Raw genomic sequence first — 22,798 nt, forward strand, 5'->3', positions numbered from 1 at the left:
AACACATGAGGTGGCAACTTTTTACCACTGTTCTTTTCCTGTACACCAATGCTTTCTCACTTGGTGCCAGCAGGCCTCAGGGCTCCACCATGCTTCATCAAGGCTTTTGCACAGCCTTTTCCATTGCAGGGCGATGTGTTTTTGCTTCCCAGAGTCCTTTGAGATGCAAAGGAAGGATGAACCAACTCCAGCTCTGAAGCAGGTAGCAGTAGATTGTAGAGCCTCCAATCCCAATCCCACACCACCTCCAAAAGAGAGATGGAGATACAACCCCTCTTTCCCCTCCAGACGGACAAGGACCCTAATGTACCAACACAAGCTTTTATTTTAAAACAAACTAAAAGCTTTTGGAGTTTCAAGAAAAAAAACTGCAACAGAACACCCAAGGGGAAGCCTGGCTGCCTCAGATCTTTGTGTTCCAGAGGCCCAGGTTGGTTAGCTCTCCAAGGAAAAGCTTTCAGGTGTTGGCAGTAGCCCCACGAAGCTCTCATCAAGCAGATTAGCAGCTGCCCCTCCCAGGCAAGGAACACAGGGTTACTTGATGCGGTAGAGGACTTTGCGTTGCATACGGTGCTGGATCTCCCCACGGCGCATCATCAGCTGCAGCACCTTGTAGATGGCGTGTTCAGGGTATTTCTGGAAAGGGAGAGAGCAGGGTGAGATGAATGGGCAGGGGGAAGCTCAATGCAGCCCAGCAAGAACCGCAGCCACCGCCAAAGGCTGTGCCTCTCTGCAAGACAGCAGGAGCCATTGCTACTTTCCCATTTAACCATTTCAGATCTGAGTGCAGCCAGTTTTGTGAGTCAAAACATTCTGGATTCAATGCTGAACTTCAGCCTATTACCAGGTATTGCAGGGTACCTGAATAGCCCCAAATCTGAACCCCAGCACTTTAAAAGAGGAAAAAACCTCTCCTCACTCCCCTCCAACTCCACAAACACAACAGACCCTGCTCCCTATGAACAACTTCAAAAGCAGATATGACCAACGGGCTCTTCTGCTGCATCCCAGGAAATGGATTCCCCACAGCAGCACCATGGGCTGCCTGGTTGCAGAGCCCAGCCCTTGCCCACCTGCCGCATGAAGTCCTGCACGATGCTGTGCTCTGACACCTGTGAGCCAATAGCAAAGCGGCGCTTGAGTTGCTTCTCAATACGGGACAGCATCTCTTGGTCCTCCTGCGTCGTGAAGCCTTCTGCCCCTGAGGGGGAGAGGTTGCATGAGCAACCAGATGTCACTCTCAAAGCCAAAAAGCCATCTCCCATGCCTCCCACCACACACACACACACACGTCTCAGAGAGAGACTGTAAGCCAATACAGCATCGTCCATCCTCACCTGACAGGGTGCCCGACATGGCTGCATCGAGCGTGGACACCTGGAAGAGCCTCAAGGCCTCTTCAACATCAGCCTCAGTGGCAAAGGGCTGCAGCTTCATCTTGCTGAGGGACTCAGCAATGCGCACAATGGCCTCCAGTTGCCTGTGGATAACGAAGATGCTCCCGTTCCCCACTTTCTACTGTAGTCCTAAGGGGTTTTCTCCTTTCCCCAACACTCCCCCCACTCACAGCATCTCCAGTGCTACCCCATTCACAGTGGGCTCTCCCAAACCCCAGCACCCCAATCCTCCAGGTTATCATAGATGACACTATGACTTAATCTCAAGCCTGAGAGTTTGGTGGCTACAGGAGGACAGCGATGCTCTCCCTCCCCAGAGGGGAGCAGGCCCCATGGTGCTCACCTGACAGTGATGGGGATGCTGGAGCGGCGGTCACTCTCCTGCTCGTGCTGCCGACTGCCACTCCGCATCAGGATGTAGCGGTTCTTCAACTTCTCTGCTGCTGCTACAGACAGCCGAGGACCACACTTCCTGTGAGAGGGGACAGGAGAGATGGCACCCTGGGTAGGATGTCCCTTGCGTGCCCCAAGCTGTTCTCACTCGCATCCCTTCTAGGGGAAAGCCCTTCCAAACCTAACCCCTATCAAGCCAAGAATTCGGTCCTCAGAGACACCTTTCACTCAAAGGTGCCTGTGCTGCCTCACAACCCGCTCCATGCTCCTGGTTCCGGGTGCAGAAGCACCAGGCCCAGACCTATGTCACGCATCTGCCTCATTGCACAATGCAATCCCAGCAGTGCCATGTGATGTGTGCACAGCCTAAAATCACCCCTCTCACTCACGTCCGGCAGAAGGAGATGAGCTTCTTCAGCTTGTTCAGCTCAATTTCACCTTCCACGGCCTGTGTCTGCGTCAGGGCGCTCACATGCAAGGACATCACGTGCTTGGCCAGTGTCTAGGAGAGCAGGGTGTAGTCAGACCACAAACCTCCCTGTCTTCCAATCCTCCCCAAAAACAGGGCAGCAGCTCAGCAGTTCAGGAAGCACAGCTCTGTTGATACTGTAGAAGGCATTCCCCAGCCCTACCCCCAGTGGCCGTGCCTGGCTCTGTGCTGACAAGCAGAACTATGAGACCACAAGAAGCTTGCCTTGCTTCAATGTAGCAAGGAAGACATCTTAGAATCATAGAATTGCTTGAGCTGGAAGGAACCCTTAAAGGCCACCTAGTCCAATTCCGCTGCAATGAACAGAGACACCTGCAGCTAGAGCAGGGTGCTCAGAGCCCCTCCAGCCTGACCTTGGATGTCTCCAGGGATAGGGCATACACCACCTTTCTAGGCAATCTGTTCCACTGCCTCACCACCCTGACTGTAAAAAAATACCTTCTTCCTTATATTCCTTAAATTTCCCTCCTTTAGTTTGAAACCATTTCCCCCTGTCCCGTCACAACAGACCCTTCTAAAGAGTCTTTCCCCTTCCTTCTTATAGTCCCCCTTCAGAGAATTTAAGGCTGCTATCAGGTCTGCCTAGAGCCTTGTTTTGCTTCTTCCCCAGACTCTCAGCCCCATGCTATGGCTGTCTAAGCTGCCATGCCTCAAGCCCCAGCTGAGCCCACAGCTCCAACCCACCACGTCTCGTTCTTCATTGTGCTCATCCTTGACAATGAAGATCATGTCAAATCGAGACAGAATGGTGGGCATAAAATCAATATTGTCCTCGCCCTTGGTCTCATCCCAGCGTCCAAAGACAGAGTTGGCAGCTGCAAGCACTGAGCAGCGGGAGTTCAGCGTGGTTGTGATTCCTGCCTGTGGGGAAAAAGGAATAGATGGAGTCAAGATAGTGTCCATACAACAGCAGGGCTAGAAGACTACTAACTCCTAAGCATTATGCATGAACTCATCCTCAAGCACTTATAATTAAGTAAAGCCCATATAAGTAGCACTCAATTGTATTGTAACGGTCCCACATTGGAGAGGGATCATCCATCATGAGGAGCATGGGAGTTGGGAGGAGCAAGGAGTTGGGTCCATGCATCCTTCTGGAGGAAAACTGGCTTCTGCTGAGACTTCAGCACAGCTGGCTTCTCACCTTCGCAATGGAGATGGTCTGCTGCTCCATGGCCTCGTGGATGGCCACACGGTCATCCTCCCGCATCTTCTCACCCGAAGTGGAAGAAACAAGGAGAGAAGGAAAAAAAAAAAAAAAAAGCCACAATCAGTCACCTTTGGAAGAATTCATCTGGGCTCCAAGCTCTGCACACCCCACATACCTTGTCGAACTCATCAATGCACACCACTCCCCCATCCGCTAGCACCATGGCTCCTCCCTCCATGAAGAAGCTCCTTGAGGAAGGGTCACGGATGACTGAGGCTGTCAAGCCAGCAGCACTGCTGCCTTTCCCTGAGGTGTATACCTAGTGGTCCACAGGACAAGGAGGGACAGTACATCAGCCACTGCAGGACCCAACATCCCATTGCACCGCCATGCCATGGCCAGAGCAGAGGGAGGAAAGGCAAAGCCCAAGGGGAAAACCCCTCATGTGCCAAAAGCTGCATGAAACAGACACAGACTGCTGCATGGTCCCACGCCTCAAAACAAATAGCTGTGACACACTGGACAGCTTGCAGACATACAAATACAGGTATTAAGTACAGAACACAGAGTGATTCATTTTTTGGTGCGTTGCTGCATTAGCTTTGTTTTCCCCCTGAGGAAACAACACAGTCAGAGGCTGACTTTAATGGAGGTTATGAGAAAACAGAGCTGAAAATATAATTTCATGCCTGGGCTCAGTTTGGAGCTCTGTGTCTGAGGTGCAGTCAGCTTCATTTGTCCTGACCAGGCAGCACCTCTGCTGATCTAGTCTAAATAATAAACAGCAGCACTGTCCACATCTTTGGACATCTGCTAACAGCCTGATTCATAGCACCATTAAAGGCATTAATTACCTGCTTCCCCTTCCCTCCCTCATGCTCTGTCCCCTGCCCCATCTCCCCCAGGCTGGCACCAGCAGTTCCAGTTCACACTTCCACCAGCTGCTCTCACTGGGGATGCACGAGTGGGAATCTGCCAAGACTGTGGTCTTCAGTAGCACACAGGGAGAAGAAGGAAGAAATGAGAAGACACCTCTTAGCACCTACCCCGATGGGCGAACACTTCTCTACAAACTTCAGCAGCTGGGATTTGGCTGTCCCAGGGTCACCCAGCATCAGTAAGTTGATGTCTCCTCTGCGGGTCAGCCCATCTGGGAGCCTGGAGCAGCAGGGTGGGGAGATGGGGGAGAGATGGTGAGCCTTTATCTTGGTAACAGAGCATTACTGACAAAGGCAGGCAGACTGGATAAACCACCGAGTTGGCTTTTCCCCACCTCTTGCGAGAGCCTCCAAACAAGAGGCAAGCAATGGCCTTCTTGATGTCGGTGCTGCCATAGATGGAAGGCGCGATGCTCTTGGCAACCATCTCGTAGATGTTGGGCATGGCAGTGAGGCGGCGAAGTTCCTCCTCTTCCTGAGGGGTCACTGCACCAGCAAAACTGTGTCCTGCGTAGGGAAGAATGAAGCAACAATGAACAAATGGGTGTTTCAAAGAAAAATACACTGTCTCTCTCACACCCGCTACCATTAAAAGCCCTTCTTGCATCTCATGCCAAGTGCCACCAGGTCTGAAGGTGGAGAGGGCAAGCATTTATTAACCCAGCATAGCAGACAGTTACAGCCTGTGTGAGGGAAAGGGACTGGAAGAAAGCAAAGCAAGGATCTTGGGCAAAGCAGCTGGGAGAAACTGGAAAGAAATTACAGTCAGAACCACACTTCAAATACATAGCTCGATTTTAACCATTGACTTCAGCCCAGATCCTCGGGGATGGTTTAGTGAATTCCCACAAAGATCAATAAAATACAAGTACTGAAATACCCTGGAGGATTCAGGCTGAAGCCTCATCATTTAACACCACTGAGATAAAACCATACAGGACATTTGGGTTTACAGCACCCAGGAAGACAGACCTCCTGGACCAGAATTGAACCTTTTACTAAGAAAGCAGAAGAAAAGGACACAGACTGGGATTTCGTACAGATCTCGCTGGTGGGACTGCCCTATTCAGAAAGAGGATTCTCCCAACACCAGCTACACACACAGACCAAACAGGCACCAAAATCAGCCCTCACCTGAGCCCTCCACATCCACCTGGATGCCCACCACACGGATGTAAGCACTTCGGATGCCCACACCCACATTGTCCCGGCTTTTGTTCTTGCTCTGGGCAGACTTCTTGATGGAGTAGATGCCCATGATGGTGACTCTGTTCCCTGGGACAACTCTGTCACACAAGTACCTAAGAAGATTAAAAGGGGAAAGCAAAGGATGGTGGTGGGGAAAACAATGGCATCACCAACATGGTTGGACAAGATGATCTTAGTGGTGTTTTCCAACCTTAATTGATATTACAGTAATAACAGTCAGGGGAGGAAGCAATGCTGCAGGATCACCCCAAGATGTGGCAGCAAGGCCACAGCCCACCCATAGACCCAGCTGTCACCTGTCACAGTACAGCTGTAGGTGCCGGGGCATCTCCCCATGCGGCACAGCGTCAGGGGACTCCTGCAGCTTCAGGATCTGGAAGTCGACACACTTGCATTTGTCCGGCATGATGAAATAGGGATCCAGTGGGCACCTGGGGCGGCCAGCCTGTTCTCTGTGCAGAGATCAATGAGGAGAAGTCAGCCAGGGGTGTGGACAGTGGTCACAGCACCCAGAGCCCACCCCTCTCAGGTCAGAAAGGCACTGTCAACAGCCCAAAGGTTCTCCAAACTCCCTCTTGCCTCCAACATGTCAGAGCATCAGCACAAACCCAAAGCACAGTGATGCTCCCCCTGAACACTCTCAGAAGCACCTCCCTCTCCCCTGCTAGCTAAAAGCAAGCACGAAGGTAACTCATTAATGACACAGAAGGTAACAGCATAGACTCCATGCCTTGACAGGACATATTTCTTTATAACCTCATGCATGAGGCAAACACTAAGTGGTTTCTGGTGAGAAAGCAATTAGCAGTGTGACAAGGCTGCCATCAACCTCAGAGTCTCTTGAGACTTCAGCTCTGCCTATCTGCACTGCTCTACTATAAGCTCTGAGAGAGGGGGAGCAGCTCTGCATCCTGCTGGCTCCTCTGTAGAGCACCATCAGTGCCTGACTTCATGCAGGCAGCCATGGGGTTTTTTGGGAAGACAAAACACAAGGGAGGAAAAGATCCACTGGAAAGAGGGAGAGAGGCTGCACGGCAGCTGTGCTGACCTACTTGTGCAGCCAAGGCCCAGGCAAGAACTATGCCAATCCCACAGGCCTCTCAGTCTGCCTTAGAGATAAGGCAGAGAAAATAAATACTGGCAGGCTTGAGTTCAAAGACACAGTCCATCAGGATCAGCCCATATGAATGCCGCAGCACAGCAGCAGCCTAATGCTTGCAATGCAGTGCAGGCAGCAAAAGCTGTAAAGCAGGATTTGGAAATTAGGAGCAAAGTACCCTTATAGAATTTAATGGAAAACAGCCCATCAGGGAGGGAGATGTGGAAGCAAGAAGCTTGCCTGAACAAGACAAGAACTCGGTAAGGAAGCTGGAAGAGAAGCTGAAAGCAGATTTATGGGGCAACTGGGGAACCCCAGTTCAAAAAAAGACAGGGAGCTTGTAGAGAGAGCCCAGCAGAGAGCCATTGGATAGTGAGGGGCATGGAGCATCTTTCTCATGAGGAAAGGCTGAGAGCCCTGGGACTGTTCAGCCTGGGGAAGGGACACCTGAGAGGAGATCTTATCAATGCTTATACATATCTAATGGTGTGGGGGTGTCAAGTGGATAGGGCCAGACTCTTACCAGTGGTGTCCAGCAACAGGACAAAGGTCAGTGGGCACAAACTGGAACACAAAAAGTTCCATACAAATGTGAGAAAAAATTTCTTTACTGTGAGGGTGACAGAGCACTGGAACAGGCTGCCCAGAGAGGTTATGGAGTCTTCTCCAGAGATACTCACAACCCACCTGGACCCTTCCCTCTCCAATCTATTGTAGGGAACTTGCCTCAGTAGGGGGTTGCACTAGATAATCCCCAGAGATCCCTTCCAACTCATACGATTCTGTGTGCCTGTTTTGCCCCACTGCCTGCCCCACACAGCCCCAGGTCAGCTCTCACGTGTTACATTTCCTGGGCAGAGCGTAGCCCTCCAGACCCGGGCGCACTGCGATGTTGTTGATGGTGTTGCGACAGCTGCGGCACTGGATGGCAATTTTGGTGGCTTTGGCTCTCACAGGGGTTGCAGCAATGACAATGCCAGGGATCTTCACGAGGTGGGACATCTGGTCAGACTGGAAGAGAAAAGAAAGGAAGGTGAGGGAAACAACATCAGAGGATGGATAGGAAACTCACGGCGCTAAGGAAATGTGATGACACTTCCATTTGTGAGGCTACGGTCTCTCAGGCTCACCTTCAGGCTGCGGATGTTGGCCGCGTTGGCATCGGACCTCAGCATGACCTGTATGTCCTGGAGAGCTTCTTCCCCAGCAGGACGAGGACGAGTGACCTCATCTGCCACCTCCTTCGCTGCTTCTTCCAGCTATAAAGAGAAGAGCAGTCAGACCACCCTCACACCACAACGTCAGCACATCACACATCCCATTTCATCCCTTACCAGCTGCAGGTGCTCAGCAGGCTGTTTGTACAGATAGTCGGCAAGATCCTCGTCAAAGCTGGCCAAGTCCTCCATCTCCACCTCCACCCAGTACTGGCCCAGGTTGTAGTGCCGCTTGAGCTCATCCCTGCAAGGCAGCAGGCACAGGATTAGGGTCAGGGCTACCCACAGGGCTCCATGAGGAGGCCTCAGGGTAAAACACATGAGAAAAATGGCACAAAGGGGGAACTGGGGACACGGGCAAACCTTCCACCCCAAACACAGTGAGATGTGCCATCAGCCCTGGGACAGTAGTTCCATTATGGTGCTGCCAACAGAATCACAGAATGGCCAGGGAAGGGGACCTCAAGGATCATGAAGCTCCAACTACCCCACCATAAGCAGGGCCACTAACCTCCACATTTAATACTAGACCAGGCTGCCCAGGGCCCCATCCAACCTGGCCTTGAACACCTCCAGGGACGGAGCATCCACAACCTCTCTGGGCAGCCTGTTCCAGCACCTCACCACTCTCTCTGTAAAGAACTTTCCCCTGACATCCAACCCAAATCTTCCCTCCCTCAATTTCAAACCATTTCCCCTTGTCCTACTGTTATCTCCCCTTTCAAAGAGATGATTCCCCTCCTGTCTGTAGGCTCCCTTTAGGTACTGAAATTGAGGTCACCCCACAGCCTTTTCTCCAGGCTGAACAAACCCAGCTTCCTCAGTCTGTCTTCATAGGGGAGGTGCTCCAGTCCCCTGATGATCTTTGTGGCTCTCCTCTGGACCCTCTCCAACAGCTCTCTGTCTTTCCTGTACTGGGGGCTCCAGACCTGGACGCAGTATTCCAGATGGGGCCTCACAAGAGCAGAGTAGAGGGGGACAATCACCTCCCTGTCCCTGCTGGCCACCCCTCTTCTGATGGAGCCCAGGATAGCATTTGCTTTCCAAGCTGCAAGAGCACACTGATGGCTCATGTTAAGCTTTTTATCCATCAATACCCCCAGGTCCATCTCTGTGGGGCTGCTCTCAAGGACCGCTCCCTCCAGTCTGTATAAATGCCTGGGAGATCCCTGCCCACCCCTGCAGGGAGCTCTCTGTGCTCTACGGGAAGAGCAGACCCGCGTCGCCACACGCCCCACAGCACCTGTATTTGAAGGTGAAGCCAGTCCGGTCCGTCCCCACGCGATACTGCCGCAGGAACTCCTTAAAGCGCCGCTGCAGTTGAGATTTCCGCACTTGTCCCTCATCCGCCGATGTGTCCACGCCAAAGCTGTCGCTGTAATAAACACCGGGCTCGTCGAAGCCCGACATGCTGCCTGTACCTCACCTGCGGGGCGAACACACACTCAGAACCGGACACCCCCGCCCTGTTACGCCACGCCGAGGCCCACAGCCGACCCACGCACCACCACCAACTTTTTCGCGGCAAAACCAGTGCCCGGCGGACAGCGGTCAGCAGCGTAGCCCGCTTCCGATTGGCTCGCCCGCGGCGCCCTGCAGCTGATTGGCTTCGCCGGCCCTTCCGCCCCGCCTCGGCTGGAAGCGCGCGGCCTCGCCTCTGTCGCCGATTGGTCGGGGCGTTCCGTCCCCGCCCGCCGGGAGCACTTTGGCGCGAAATCTGGGGGAGAAGGGCGGGAGGGAAGCGAAATGGCGGTCGGGCGGTACCATTATTCCGGCGTTGGGCGGGGGGGGCGGTGGGCAGAGGAAACCATTGCTGGCGGGGGGAGTGTGGGTTTCAACGGAGAACCCGCCCGGGTGGGGCGTGCTGAGAGAGTGGATGGGCCAGTGGGTAAGATGGTGCTGCGAGACGTGCCTTCTGCCCCGATGGTAGTGGGCTGTTTGTGGAACTATGAATTTAAATGGATGGTTGTTTTTGAAAGGCTTTCCAGCCTCACTTTGTCCTTGTTTGGGCACAGGTTTTCTAAGGACACCTGGTCTCTACTGACTGGTTACTGTTTTGGGCTAGTGCCCCTACTTGGAGGATGTTGCTCTTACTGCAGAAGTCTTGTGGCCTGGAAGGATATTTATCATAGATAAGCAGTGCTTCTGGAAGTTATAAACAGAACTGTAACTTTTAGCAAGTGCCTTAATTAGGCAAAAATGGCAAGTAATTGGTACTGAGACACCAGTAGGACAAGAGGAAAGGGATTTCAACTAAAAGAGAGGAAATCCAGCTATATATTAGGGAGAAATTAATTACTCAGAGGGCTACAAGGCACTGGCACAGCTGCCCAGAGAAGCTGTGATGCCCCATCCCTGGAGGTTCAAGGCCAGGCTGGATGGGGCCCTGGGCAGCCTGAGCTGCTGGGTGGCAGCCCTGCACATGGCACAGGTTTGGGGCTGGGTGGGCTTTATGGTCCCTTCCAACATAACCCATGATTTTTTTTCCACCTTGCTGGACTTGGCTGTGTGTGCGCCTTGTCCTGGCAGCGACTGGGGCTGTGTAGCTGGCACCAAAGTCTGCTATTGCATGGCTGTTCCCCATCTGGTGGAGCTGTGAGGTGGGATCAAGGCCTGACGTACGCTTGGTATCTGGGCAGTCAAAAGTTAGAGGTACTCTGTACAACCACGGGACATTGTTTTATTTCTGGAAGCGTGTAGGAGCTGAAGGTGTTGGAGAAGAGTGGGAACAGGGCTGGTTCTGAGAGCTCCCACCTCCCTCTGTTGTAACTGCTGCACACAAAGCTGGGAGGGAGGAAAGGCCCCTCCCTCCGCCCCTTTAACAATGGGAAACACCAGGCTTGAAGACTTTACATTGAATTTTATTATGTATATAAATTATATAATCAGATAAAAGAATGACACTGTATCTTCAACAACCATCATCTCTTAAAAAAAAAAAAAAAAGAAGAAGGAAAATGATTGGAAGAAGATTTAACACAGACCTGCTAGTGTCATATAAAACAGTTCTATAGCCCACGGGAGCCGTGTGGCTCGACAGGAACAGTGATCACAGTGTTATCTAGCAGTATTAAACATTGAGCAAACAGAGCTCTGGGAGCTGCATAGTTCTGAGGCAAGACAGGTGTCAAAGCTGCATTTCTCATCCTGTGGGATTTTTGCAGATACTCTGTAGAATAATTGCAGCTCTTGGCTGTTGGTTTTAGGTTTTTCCATCCCTTGGTCCTGGTGGTGATGTTGTTAGTGTGTGAGGAGAGCTTGCAGCAAGCAGGGAAAGGGCCTGGAGCCTCTCGCAGCACTCTGCTTTCTGGGGAGAAAGATCTCCAAATATTAGTGGCAGAGCTGAGATCACAGTGCCTCGTCGAAGGGAATTTCCCTTGGAAGGACTGGGGAAGGCGGATTAGTTCAGGGTGAGGGAAGGCACGAAGAGAAGGCGAAGATCCTGCTCTCTCACATGGCAAACAAACCCACGGCGACTGTGGTGGCGATGAAGCCGAGCGCCAGGATCCACCGCACCAGGGGAGAGGTGGTCACCATGTCTGCCTGCATCCTGCTTGTCCTCTCGCTTTCCTTCCCAGCTGCTGGACCTGGTACAAATAAGAAAAAATGAGCAGATGAGGACAGTGAGAAGTAAGCTGCTCTCCCCAGTGCCGGAGCAGACCTGGTGGAGCTGTCTTGAGGAGGAAGAGAACCCAGAGCGTGGTGAGAAGTCAGTGGCAGCAGGTTCTGCTTTCTCAGGGCAGGTGAAGAAAGGCAGCAGCCAGCTTGACACAAGTGTTACAAAGGTGCACAAGCCTTCTGCCTGCACTTCGGAGCAGGACTCTTCTCTTGTCTCCTCACTGGCTTAGAAATGCACTGCCCCACTTCTCACGGGACTCATTCAGACCTCTGATGGGTGCAGGAGACAGCCAAGTAAATACTCAAGATAAATTTGTAAAGGGCATTTTGTCTACTGTGTCTCATTGATACAACTGGTTTAGGATTCTAGGAATCATAGAATCCATAGAGTTCATAGAAATAGAATCACAGAATCATTAAGGTTGGAAAGACCACTAAGATCACCTAGTCCATCAGCAGCTCATCCCCACCATACCCACTAACCATGTCCTTAGTGCCACATCCTCATGGTTCTGGAACACCTCCAGGGACGGTGACTGCACCACCTCCCTTTTCCAATGCATCACCTCTCTTTCTTAGTACACCAAACAAATAATCACCCTGTACAACTCCAGAATGGAATTCCTCAGCCATCACCTTTTTTTTTTTTTTTTTTTTTTTTTTTTTTTTTTTTTTTAAATTCCTATCTCTGTAGGCTTAACTGGAAAAGGGGCAGCAAAGATTCATAGAGAAATTTTATTGCCCTTTCCAAAGAACTTGCTTTAAACTTCCTTAATGAAGTGCAAGACCAGCACGCTTTTCATTTTTTCCATGAGAAAACTGCTTCAATCCAAAAAACTGGAAAACTGGAAAATCTCCCTTTCAGCTTCAGAATGGGTAGATGATAAGGGCTTTCCTACTAGAAGCACATGTTATCAGGGAAACTGCTCTCTTCTGTCAACATGTGAGCTTGCTCATAACGCACTCAACAAACCAGACTCCATAAAAAGCAATTGCCTTTCTTGCTTTGACTATGCCCAGTTCAGGATCAGCACTTGCCAGTAGGTGGAGATCTTTGCAAAACTGAGCCTGTACAATCAGCCTGTAAATTCCCCGCTCTTGAGCAGCCTATTTTTACCACCCAGAAAACCACACCAGTGCTAAACTCTGCACTCTTTTCCGGAGCTATTTTGAATAAATGCCTTTGAAAGGCAAGTAAAATGACCAGTAGAAGATTTAGGCCAAAAAGACAGACTTGAGCAAGGCTCAAGAACCTTTTGTCAGCAGCTCAAATGCTGGGCCTAAAATTACAGTCTGTGCTTCTTACAGAAGGCCAGGTTTCTCTGGCTAATGAGCCTTACCGTTGCTACAACCTATAAGGAGGAGAAAGGAGTGTCTTCTTGTACTGCTCCCTCATTGACACTATTTCTGGGAAGTCCATGTGTGCCATCCTTGCTCTGTCATGTCTAGAAGCTTTGCCCATACCATTACCCCTCGCACTACGTACTGGCTGCTGGTGAAGGCTGCTGCAAGCACCTCGCTCTCAGTTCTCAGTTGATTTTACAAACAACAGCAGAGGAAGGGAGGAGAGCCAAAGCGCAAGTGGCAATATTAAACACCTGCCTTTGGGAATGCCTTACCATTTTCATGCCATTTGTTAACGTTCCTCGTGCGAAGCTCTGCCTTCGGCTGCACAGCATGGCCATTCTCCTGGCTCTTGGACACCAACTTCTGCAGCGCCTCAAACACCTGAGAAGTAAGAACGTTATCTCATGATGTGGCTGCTTCTCCTTTGCTTTCGCTGCTCTCCTTGCCCCTTCTCTAGACACTTTGGGAACTAAAGGAAGATAGAAGCTTTCAACCCAAGCGAAAGAATCATAAATCGTTTGTTTTGGGACGGACCATTAAAGATCATCTAGCCCAGTTCCCCTGCATCCCAGACTCTCTGGGCTTTTTGCACGGAACAGGCCAGTGGGGTCTGCCTGTTCACTTTACAAGTAAGCTCCCAGCTAAGCAGAAAGCTATTGGACGTTCTGTTCAATGCCCAGAGGAGGGAGAAGAGCCTGTCAGAGACCTGCTGCTTGCTATGTTTCCAGTCTGGACAAGTGCAGCCACCCAACTCGAGGCTGCTGTAACCCACAACTTCCCGTAAGCTCGACAGCAGAAATACCGGCTTTGCCATTCCCTGTAGCTGTTATCTTATTTGGGAGAGTGTGTGGGCAGACAGGGCTGGCTGGCTGTTACTCACCTGTATATTTAGCAGGAATGCTTTCTTGGCTTCTTCCAAGACACTTTTCTTAGTAGCATGATCCATCTCGAGGGCATTCATGCGGGACCGATAGAGCTGTTTGAATTTGGTAGCATTGGAGACTCCATCGAAGGTGAAGAAAGCCAACCCTTCTCCAGTGCTTGGCAGCTGGAGAGCCTTTTGGGCAATTTTCTTCAGCACCTGCCCCCCAGACAGGTCTCCCAAATAGCGAGTGTAGGCATGGGCCACCAACAGCTCCGGATGCTTCCTGCCAACACAGTGGAGCCTCTCAACGTATTTCTGGGTAGCCTCAGGACATGGGATCTCTGCCCTCCAGTTGCTGCCATAGAAGTACTCCAAGTCTTTCTCCAGGGCAGCTTTCCGGTGCAGCTCCGCCGGAAAATAAACAGGAGCATAGACAGGGTTGTCCTTGTTACGTTCAATCTCTTCCTCCAGAGCAGAATAGATGAAGTACAGGGACGCCGTGACCAGCTGAAACGGAAGAGGATGAGCTACAGGTGCATCTGTCTGCTTCTGGGACAAATCCCACTAATAAAAAAGTTATTGGTGCACACACCCAATATTATGCTATGCAGTATATCTGTTATGTTGCAGGTTTCCTGTGTGGCAAAAGGAGATGCAAGGGACAGTGAGGGCATCTAGCCCATTTCCAGCAGATGCTGGCCTTACCTACCCTTAAAAGCTGCTGCCTTCACTTTCAACTTAAAGCTCTCCCATTTTGACATAATGGAAGCTTAAACCACACCTCACCTGTTCTCTTCATCCCCCCAGTCAACACAGAGAGCATTCCCAAAGGCACATTTCTTGGTGCACTGTTCCAATCCGAATGCTTACAGATGGATGTCATTTCCTTCTGTGGGACCCGGTGAGATGACAACCCACCCCGCTAACGTTGCAACCAACTTGTGCTGCTGGCAGCCCACCATCCTGGGAATGGAGGCACCCCTTCACCTCATCCAGCCTTGGAAGAGGGGATGCCTCTTTGATTGCCCAAGGAGACAAGATGTAAGGGATGGGAAGCATCTGAAAGATGCCTTTGTGAAGAATCACTGTGCAGCTATGCGCTCATCCCTCTGTTTTGAAACCACTGTTATTGTTTTTCCCAGCTTACATGCTATTTTCCTCTATCTGCCAGCTTTTCCACGTGGCATAAGACAATCTGGCTGTGTTCTTCCATTCCACAGGCATTCTGTTTGTAGAGGCTGTGTGCATATCTATACCTACAGCACTTCTTGCTTACACTGAAATCCCTTATCGGCAGCAAAGTGTAGAACATGGAGGTACAGGTGAATCAGGTTTGGGGGAATTAGAGAGAAAGCAGTTTACTCTCCCAGTAGAGCAATCAGTGCTGCAGGAATGATTTCAGCTTTTCGCCATTGCAAACAGGACTTTGATACACACACAGGCAGTGACTTTGTTGTGGAAACTGATATTCAGATCTTAGGAGTCACATGTCAGGGCAGGTAAATGGGTTTGCCAAGAAAGTAAATAAGAAAAAAAAAAAAAAGGTGTTTTTAAATAATAACTCGTTATCCAGCTTACTGGAAACAAAACAGAAACACTGCCCAATCAATGAAGAAAAATTAACTTGGCCAGTTGTTTTAAGTGGTTCTGTGGGAAAGGCGGCTTTTGAAAACTGCTTTTCAAAGCCCGGTGTCACGTCCCACTTCCCATCACTGGGTAAATATTTCCTGGGAAACCGAGCCGTGCTCCTGAATCTCAGGGCGGCCTTTCTTCATCACCAACTTGTCTCAAAGTCCACTGCCCAACGAGTGCCCCACTCCTAACAGCAGGAAGTCAGCGCCTGCCACTGAATTTATGCTTGACTAAGTGCTGTGAATACAACCTGTCAGAAATTGATGGACTAATTTCTGTTCTCGTGGATTTATTTATCAAGGAGCCATTCGACAACAAAGCAATTAAACCAGGGGTCGGATTGCTGGCTGTTATTTGCAAAGTTGTGCGTCAGGTCCTCTGGCCTCCCGGGAATTTCTTACCCAGGTATTTGCTTTGTTTTTGCTCACGGCTTTGTTACGTGGCTCAGATCCATCCTGTCCCCAGCCAGAATAGATGCAGACTAGTACCGGCATATAGCTCTTACATTTCAAGAAAAGCAACAGGCTCCTACCTGCTGGCAGCAGACACAGCTTGCTCCAACTCATTCTGCCTTTGAGCAATTGCTCCTGATCCCAGCTCTGCTATAACCCCAGTGACAGCTCCAACACTGTCAAGTGTGGTGCCAGAGATGATCTCACAGCCTCACTTCATTGCTATTCCATCATTATTTCTAGCTTAGAGCATTCTAAATTCAGTGTGCTCCATTCATAGAATCACAGAATCGTTAAGGTTGGATAAAACCTCTAAGATCACATAGTCCAGCCACCAGCCCATCCCCACCATGCCCACTGACCATGCCCTCAGTGCCACATCCACACGGTTCTGGAACACCTCCAGGGATGGAGACTCCATCACCTCCCTGTGCAGCCTGTGCCACTGCAGCACCGCTCTTTTGGAGGAGAAATGTTTCCCCATATCCAATCTGAACCAATATCTGCCCACTGTTCTACCTCTATTAACTACATGTGACAGTAATTAAAGCACAGTCCCCAAGCAGCTCTGCCGTGCTGTTACAGCCTACCTTGAACTCGTGGAGGGACACTTGTCCCTTCTGGAAGTTCTTCATGAAGGGTGTGTTCTCCGCCTGCTCGTGCACCTCCTTGGTGGCTTCCTTTAGGAGCTCCGACAGGTCCTGGGACATGCTGGGCGAGGGAGAGCAGCAAGACAGATATCAGTGCTGCTGCTCTGCTCCAGCCAAAGGGACCTCAGGAAAAGGGGGAGCCGGGGGCAGCAGGAGAAGGAGCAGAGCCGCGGCTAGCAGTGCCAGCATTCCGCCCGCCGTCCTGAGCGGGGAGCACCGCCAGGACGCATCCAGAGGTGAGAGGAGGAGCGCGCCCGAAAGCAGGGGAGAATACGAACTGCTGGCTGAGCGCTTCCGTCTCTTCCCCGTCCCGCTCTCACCTTTCAGCGCTGTGTGGCTGCGAAGTTTCCATGCTTCTCCTCCTTGTCTCAAGCCTCTGTTTCCCTGTTGTTTCCTCGCTTGAGCTCTCCTCCCTCTCTCGGGACGAGAAGCGCTGCGCTTTGTAGCCCGCTTTCTGCTCCCAGCTTTATACAGGCGGGCCACGTGAGCAGCACAGCCGCTGACCTCATGTGAGCACACGCTTCTTGCAACACGCTGCACTTCCCTTCCCACTGCTGTGCCCCCCAGGCCCCGGGGATTGGGAGGACAGGAGGAATTCACCCCTGTGAATTCACCTCAGAACCAACAAGGGGATGCAGCTTCTGCAGCATCTGTCCTAAAAAGAGACCGGTGTCAGTGTTTTATCACCTTTGGCTGTGAGCATCTTCAGAGCCTCTAAAGGCACGGGGAGCTTTGCTGCCCCTGGGATGAGAAACTCTGAACTGTGGGGTGGGAATATCCCTGCTTCGTGGAAGGGAGCACAACAGGGACCTATAAAGCTCAGCTCTGCCCAAAAGGACTCTAGGGTACTGGTGGATGGCAGCTGCATGAGCCAGCAGTGTGCCCTCACAGCCCAGAAAGCCAACTGTGTCCTGGGTTACATCCAAAAGAGTGTGGCCAGCAGGAAGAGGGAGGTGATCCTGCCCTTCTGCTCTGTGCTGGTTAGACCTCACCTGGAGTACTGCGTCCAGATGTGGAGCCCTCTGTACAGGAGAGACATGGATCTGCTGGAGTGCGTCCAGAGGAGGGCCACAAAAATGGTCCAAGGGATGGAACACCTCCCTGAGAGGACAGGCTGAGCGAGCTGGGGCTGTTCAGCCTGGAGAAGAGAAGGCTTCTGGGACACTTCAGTATCTAAAAGTCCTTTCAATATCTGATCAAACTGTAGGTATTCCTGTTCACTGCAGGGGATTTGGACCAGATGGCCTTTAAAGGTCCCTTCCAACTCAAATGATTCTATGATTCCATGAGTCTGTGATTCTTTCCACACGCTGCACAGGTGTGCCTGCACCGATGCACAGATATGCTTTCCTTTCTCCCTTACACAACAGAAATACTGAATTGGCATGGCAGATGGGCCTGCTGTGAGCAGCACTGTGTGTGATAGAGAACAACAGTCCATCCCCTCAATACCCTAGGGGTTGTCACATCTGCTGTGTGCAGGAGAAACTGCCAAGGTGTGATGCAGGGCTTTGGGGAAATTGAGGCAGGCTGCAGATATTTGCAGTGGCAAATAGTTTCTCTGATTTAGGACAGGAGAGTTGGACAAGGTGCTCCTGGCTGCACTGCTGTTTTGTCTGCTGCATCAGCCAAGGAGGCAGCCCGCAGATGTAGTGGGGCCCCTCTTCCATCTGGAGCTATGCTGGAAGCTCAGCTAACCAGGACGGGAGGTGCATTTTTGGGAAAGCACAAATTCTGCCTTGGAGCCAAAAGAGTGGGGCGCTTAAAGCCACCATTGTTCCGCTGCCGTGGGCTAGAAGGGAAGAGCAGGGAGGGGGGACTTCTATCTATCTGTTCCCTGGCTTTGGGTGGGTCTCATGCATCCTCTGCACAGCTGGGCTCAGTGCTGTGGGTTGGAGTGGCCTGGAGGGATCGTGCACGCACACAGCTCTGTGCTGGGCTGACATCTGGCGACTGTGCACACTCAGGAAGGATTACTCAGCGCTCCCAGCCTGACTCAGCCATGCTTTTCCTGTCTTGCTCTGCTCTTTAAAGCTACAGAGCATTCTAGCAAAAGCTAGCTCTTACCCCCAGGCTACTTACTGCTTATTTTGATATTGGGTAAAATATATTTATTGTATTTGAGTCTTTGAAGCAAGCGTGAGAAAGCCCTTAACATCCCTTGGCCCTTAGAAAGAGGCCAGTCCTGCCTGAAGACATCAATGCCATTTTTGCCACTGGACTAGCTCTGAAATGAGCATTTTGCACTGGCATCACGTGCTTGCAGCACAGTTTTCACTTCTTTCAGTGAGCCCTATTTAGACATGGGAAGCTGGAACACACTGAGCCTATAGTTCTGCTGGGGGGAAGAAGGAAAGATATGAAACTGAATGATATTATTCGCTATATGAGTGTGAAATAATATGAAAAACTACCCTCCCTAAACCATATTCCTCCTTTCATCCATGTTCTGCAGCTTCATTTCTTCCTAAGGACTTTCGAGCTGCGTTTAGGCCAATGCTTTTGCACCATCTGCCTGCACCTCAAAAGCTGCATGCTTGGATGCACTTAAAGGTGTGTCCAAAATGTCCTCCTCCTTTCTTTTCCTGCAGGGCAGAGGTAGATGGGGAGGTGAGACTCAGGAGAAGGGAGTGGGTATCCCATTGTGTCATTGTCAATGTAGGTAGGGCACTTCTTCCCAGGAACAACTCCAACTTTTTCATAGAGTCACAGAATCACAGAGTCATTAAGGTTGGAAAAGACCTCTAAGATCACCTGGTTCACTGCCAGCCCATCCCCACCATGCCCACTGACCACGTCCCTCAGTGCCACATCCAGTCAGTTCTGGAACACCTCCAGGGACGGTGACTGCACCACCTCCCTGGGCAGCCTGTGCCACTGCAGCACCGCTCTTTCAGAGAAGACATTTTTCCTAATATCCAACCTGAACTTCCTTTGCTGCAACTTGAGGCTATTACCTCTCATCCTATCACCTATTTCTGCTCTGAGGTGTCCTCCAGTGTACCATCTTCTGCATCTGGGCCTTTGCCTTCTTCTGAGATGGTCACAGGAGGCAAGGTCACAAGATTCAAGGCACAGCTCACTCCTCTCTGAGCAATTCCATAGGAGCAGGGAAGAATGCCATGCTCCAGGCCTGGTTTGTGCCTGATTTGGTTGGGGTTACTGGAGGTGGAGAGGCTGTGAGGCCAGGTTCCTCACTCCAGAAAAGCTCGGAGGCCTTGCAGCGAAATGAAGGGAGAACTGAAAGCAGGCTGTCATCAACTTTGCAGTCGCAGGGCTGGAGGTTTTCTGGCTTCATACAGTGCTCTGCAGTGAGGACTTGCGTTGCTTCCTCTCTGCTTTTGCTGTGCTTTCACTGATCAGTGGCTGCACAGTGCCTGAGGGGATGGTGTTGTGTGGGACTACTGCTGAGTTTGCCTGGGGGATTTGTAGGAAGATAAATCAAGCAGCCTGAGGCTGATATTTGTGATAGTGATGGGCTTAAATACCTCTATCTGCCTGTCTGAGTCTTTGAGAAAATGTTTAAGTCATGGGATGGGTTAGAGGAATGGCTAACAGCAACAGAAGTCACTGAGGAGTCAGTGTTGCCATCAGGGGAAGGGCAATGTGGGAGATTGAAAGGGACAGACTCTTTAGCGGGATCTGTTAGAATAGGATAAGGGGAAATGATTTCAAACTAAAAGAGGGGAGATTTAGGTAAAATGTAATTAAAAAGTTTTTTCTAATATAGGTAGTGAAGCAGGTCATCCAGAGAGGGGGTGGATGCTCCATCCCTGGAGACACCCAAGGTCAGTCTGGAGGGGCTGTGAGCACTCTGAGGCAGCTGTAGAGTATCCTTGTTCATTGCAGGAGAGTTGGACTAGATGATCTTTTAAAGTTCCCTTCCAACTTAAATGATTCTATGATTCTAAGATTTTCCTCTTTATGGACCTAACAGCTTGTCCTGACCGTAGGTTTTACAGTCAGAACCCTCTGGTTACACAGTCTGCCCCAGAGTACAAAGCTCTCCTGCTTTCTGGAAGCACTGCTCCTCATTTGGCTCTGGTGCATTGTTTCTCAGCAGCTTGGCTGGTGTGAGGAGGAACCGCCTGGTCACAGCCAGTCTTGGCCAGCAAAGAGGGAACTGATGGATGACCAAAACCATGACACAGCAGAATTCAGTCCGGCTGGGAGGGGGGCTGACTCAGCAACCAGATCTTGCTGTGTAATGGAGAGGGAAAAACCCCACACAGCTGCAATACCCACGTACAGCTACTTGTGGAAGGAAAGAGTCACTGCTGGATTCCACAGGACGTGCTGTGTGCTAATTCGTGTTTACCAAAAGGAGGCTGCCCTGGCAGAACAGATTGTGCTCGCTGCCCTCAGTGCAGAACAACCCGAACCCAGATCAAAGATACAGGTGGAGCACAGAGGATGGGAGCACCAAGATCCACGGGGTCCTCCCTGTGGGGCTGTGGTAATGGCACCTCTGTGGGACAGATGCTGCTGCTCTGCACAGACCCCATGCAGTGGCCCCAGAGACGGATGTGGTGGGGGATGGACGTGTGTGCTGTATTCTCAGGGTGATGGAAACAGGAAGCAGCGATTACAATACGCATTGTTCCAGATGCATGGGTAGGGGCTTCCCCTGGGGCTTGGTGCTGGTGGGGACAGACCCTTCGACCTGCTGGGGCTGGGGTCTGCGAGCCACAGGGAGGTATGGAAGGGAACAAGGCAGATACAAACCCTGTATAGCACTGCGTGAAGCAAAGTGCACCCTGATTGAGACATGGGCCCGCTGCGAGTGGCTGCATTTGAGAACTCGCACGTAGGCACTGAGCTGGACTTTGTACCGCAGCTCAGTGGAGGGGAGGAGACAGACTGGAAACCAAGTTCTGCAGATAGCGAAACCCCACTGTACCCCTTTGCTTCCAACACCCCACTGCGTGGCTCCCAACTGGAGTACAGGAGATGCACTTCTCATGCAGTGCTGCAGGGCTGGGGTTTATTTCTGGAGATTTCTCAGGTCATCCTGAGGAATGGGAGCAGGGCCAGGAACAACAGCTGCAACCTCAGCACAGCGTGTGGAAGCTGCCCTCCTGATAAACAGCCTCACGTGGCCTCTCTCTCCCATGACTCAGCAATTAAGAGCCCCTCTGCCACAGCCCAGAAACATTGCTCAGCAAAACCCAGTGGCCTGGCATGACCCTGACTCAGCAGAATGATCTCTCTGGGAAAGGGTGGGTCAGCATCTATGGACATCTGTGGGCTGTGAGTCATACTGTGAGGCTTGAGGGTCTAACCCAGGACACAGGTGATGCTGGGCCCCGGCCCCAGGACTGGGACAGATCCTGCTCCTTATGGGGGAAACTGGGGCACAGATGGGGTGTGGGATGAATGCCTGCTTCACTGTCAGAACACACAGAGACACAGTAAGCGAGAAGGAGCTTTTTATTTCAGAGTTGGCACACAGAGTATGCTGAACTTAAGGGGCTGCTCCAAGACTTAGCCTGTTTTGCCCTTTTCTCTCCCTTTTTCTTCACTTATTGCAAAAAAAAAAAAAAAAAAAAAAAAAATCACTTCAGGGCAGGTAGATGAGACTGTTTCCTAACCTTGATGCTGTTTGCAGGGGCTTTCATTTGAAAGCAGAAAACTAATGAGGAGAAATAGGCTCTGATCTGTGATCTGGTTTGCCAGGTGAGAAGGCAGCTGGTACATAACTATGGAGCAGGGACATTTGAGTCCCAGCTTCCTCCAATGCCCTGCATTTTGGGGCAGGGTTTGGTTTCAGAGAGCTCCATGTGCTGTGACCAGTGTGACAGAGCAGGAACATCCCCTTTTTTGGAAGAAACCGGCATCTCCCATGGCTTTTCCCATCAGGAAGCTAGTCCCTCTGTGTGGCAGAGCATCTTTGCCTTCATGCCCAAACAGTGTTTGGAATGGCAAGCCCTTGGGGCTGTGGCCACAGCTCTTAAGCTAAATAATCATAGAATCAAAGAATATCCCTAGTTGGAAAGGACCCATAAGGATCATCAAGTCCAATTCCTGGCTCCATGCAGGACTGCCTAAAAATCAGACCGGGTGCTTGATGCACCTCAGGACATGGTTGGCCCCCCTGGGTGCTGGGGCCAAGGGCAAATCCTGCCCCTCTCACCTGCTTCCAGCTCCATGGTCTCTTCCAACCCCACTAACAGAGGGAAGTGATCTCAGCCCACGCAGGCCAAGTCAGCTGCAGCTCCAGGCACTCCTGCTCACAAGGTTTTGCAAGGAGATGGCACAAAGCAAATGGGAAGTTTTCTTCCTGAAAGTCCACATTCCTAAATCCCTGCTTCCTTGTTCAGGTTTTGCTGTTGCTGCCATGC

General features: G+C 51.1%; 2 protein-coding genes across 3 annotated transcripts; both read right to left on the reverse strand.

The window, feature by feature from the left end:
• Positions 1-331: 331 nt before the first annotated feature.
• On the reverse strand, positions 332-9,520 carry MCM5 (minichromosome maintenance complex component 5). 2 transcript variants are annotated; one of them, XM_031600076.2, is made up of 17 exons: positions 9,399-9,520; positions 9,137-9,319; positions 8,011-8,137; positions 7,807-7,935; positions 7,515-7,687; positions 5,874-6,029; positions 5,503-5,669; positions 4,704-4,875; positions 4,477-4,588; positions 3,606-3,749; positions 3,425-3,490; positions 2,965-3,141; positions 2,180-2,292; positions 1,741-1,869; positions 1,338-1,480; positions 1,074-1,201; positions 332-636 (listed from the first exon to the last, which is right to left on the reverse strand). In XM_031600076.2, exons 2-17 carry the CDS (start codon positions 9,301-9,303, stop codon positions 535-537), a joined length of 2,205 nt encoding a protein of 734 aa, XP_031455936.1. In that variant the 5' UTR covers positions 9,304-9,319; positions 9,399-9,520; the 3' UTR covers positions 332-534. The 2 variants fall into 2 exon arrangements, with proteins under 2 accessions (XP_031455936.1, XP_089999207.1); XM_090143081.1 differs by having other exon boundaries at positions 333-636; positions 9,137-9,461.
• A 1,218-nt stretch (positions 9,521-10,738) lies between these two features.
• On the reverse strand, positions 10,739-16,936 carry HMOX1 (heme oxygenase 1). Its single transcript, XM_031600075.2, has 5 exons — positions 16,778-16,936; positions 16,398-16,518; positions 13,739-14,230; positions 13,131-13,239; positions 10,739-11,480 (listed from the first exon to the last, which is right to left on the reverse strand). Exons 1-5 carry the CDS (start codon positions 16,807-16,809, stop codon positions 11,344-11,346), a joined length of 891 nt encoding a protein of 296 aa, XP_031455935.1. The 5' UTR covers positions 16,810-16,936; the 3' UTR covers positions 10,739-11,343.
• Between the last annotated feature and the right edge of the window lie 5,862 nt (positions 16,937-22,798).

The sequence above is a fragment of the Phasianus colchicus genome, chromosome 1 (assembly GCF_987193195.1).
Source record: "Phasianus colchicus chromosome 1, bPhaCol1.hap1.1, whole genome shotgun sequence".
NCBI lineage: Eukaryota > Metazoa > Chordata > Aves > Galliformes > Phasianidae > Phasianus > Phasianus colchicus.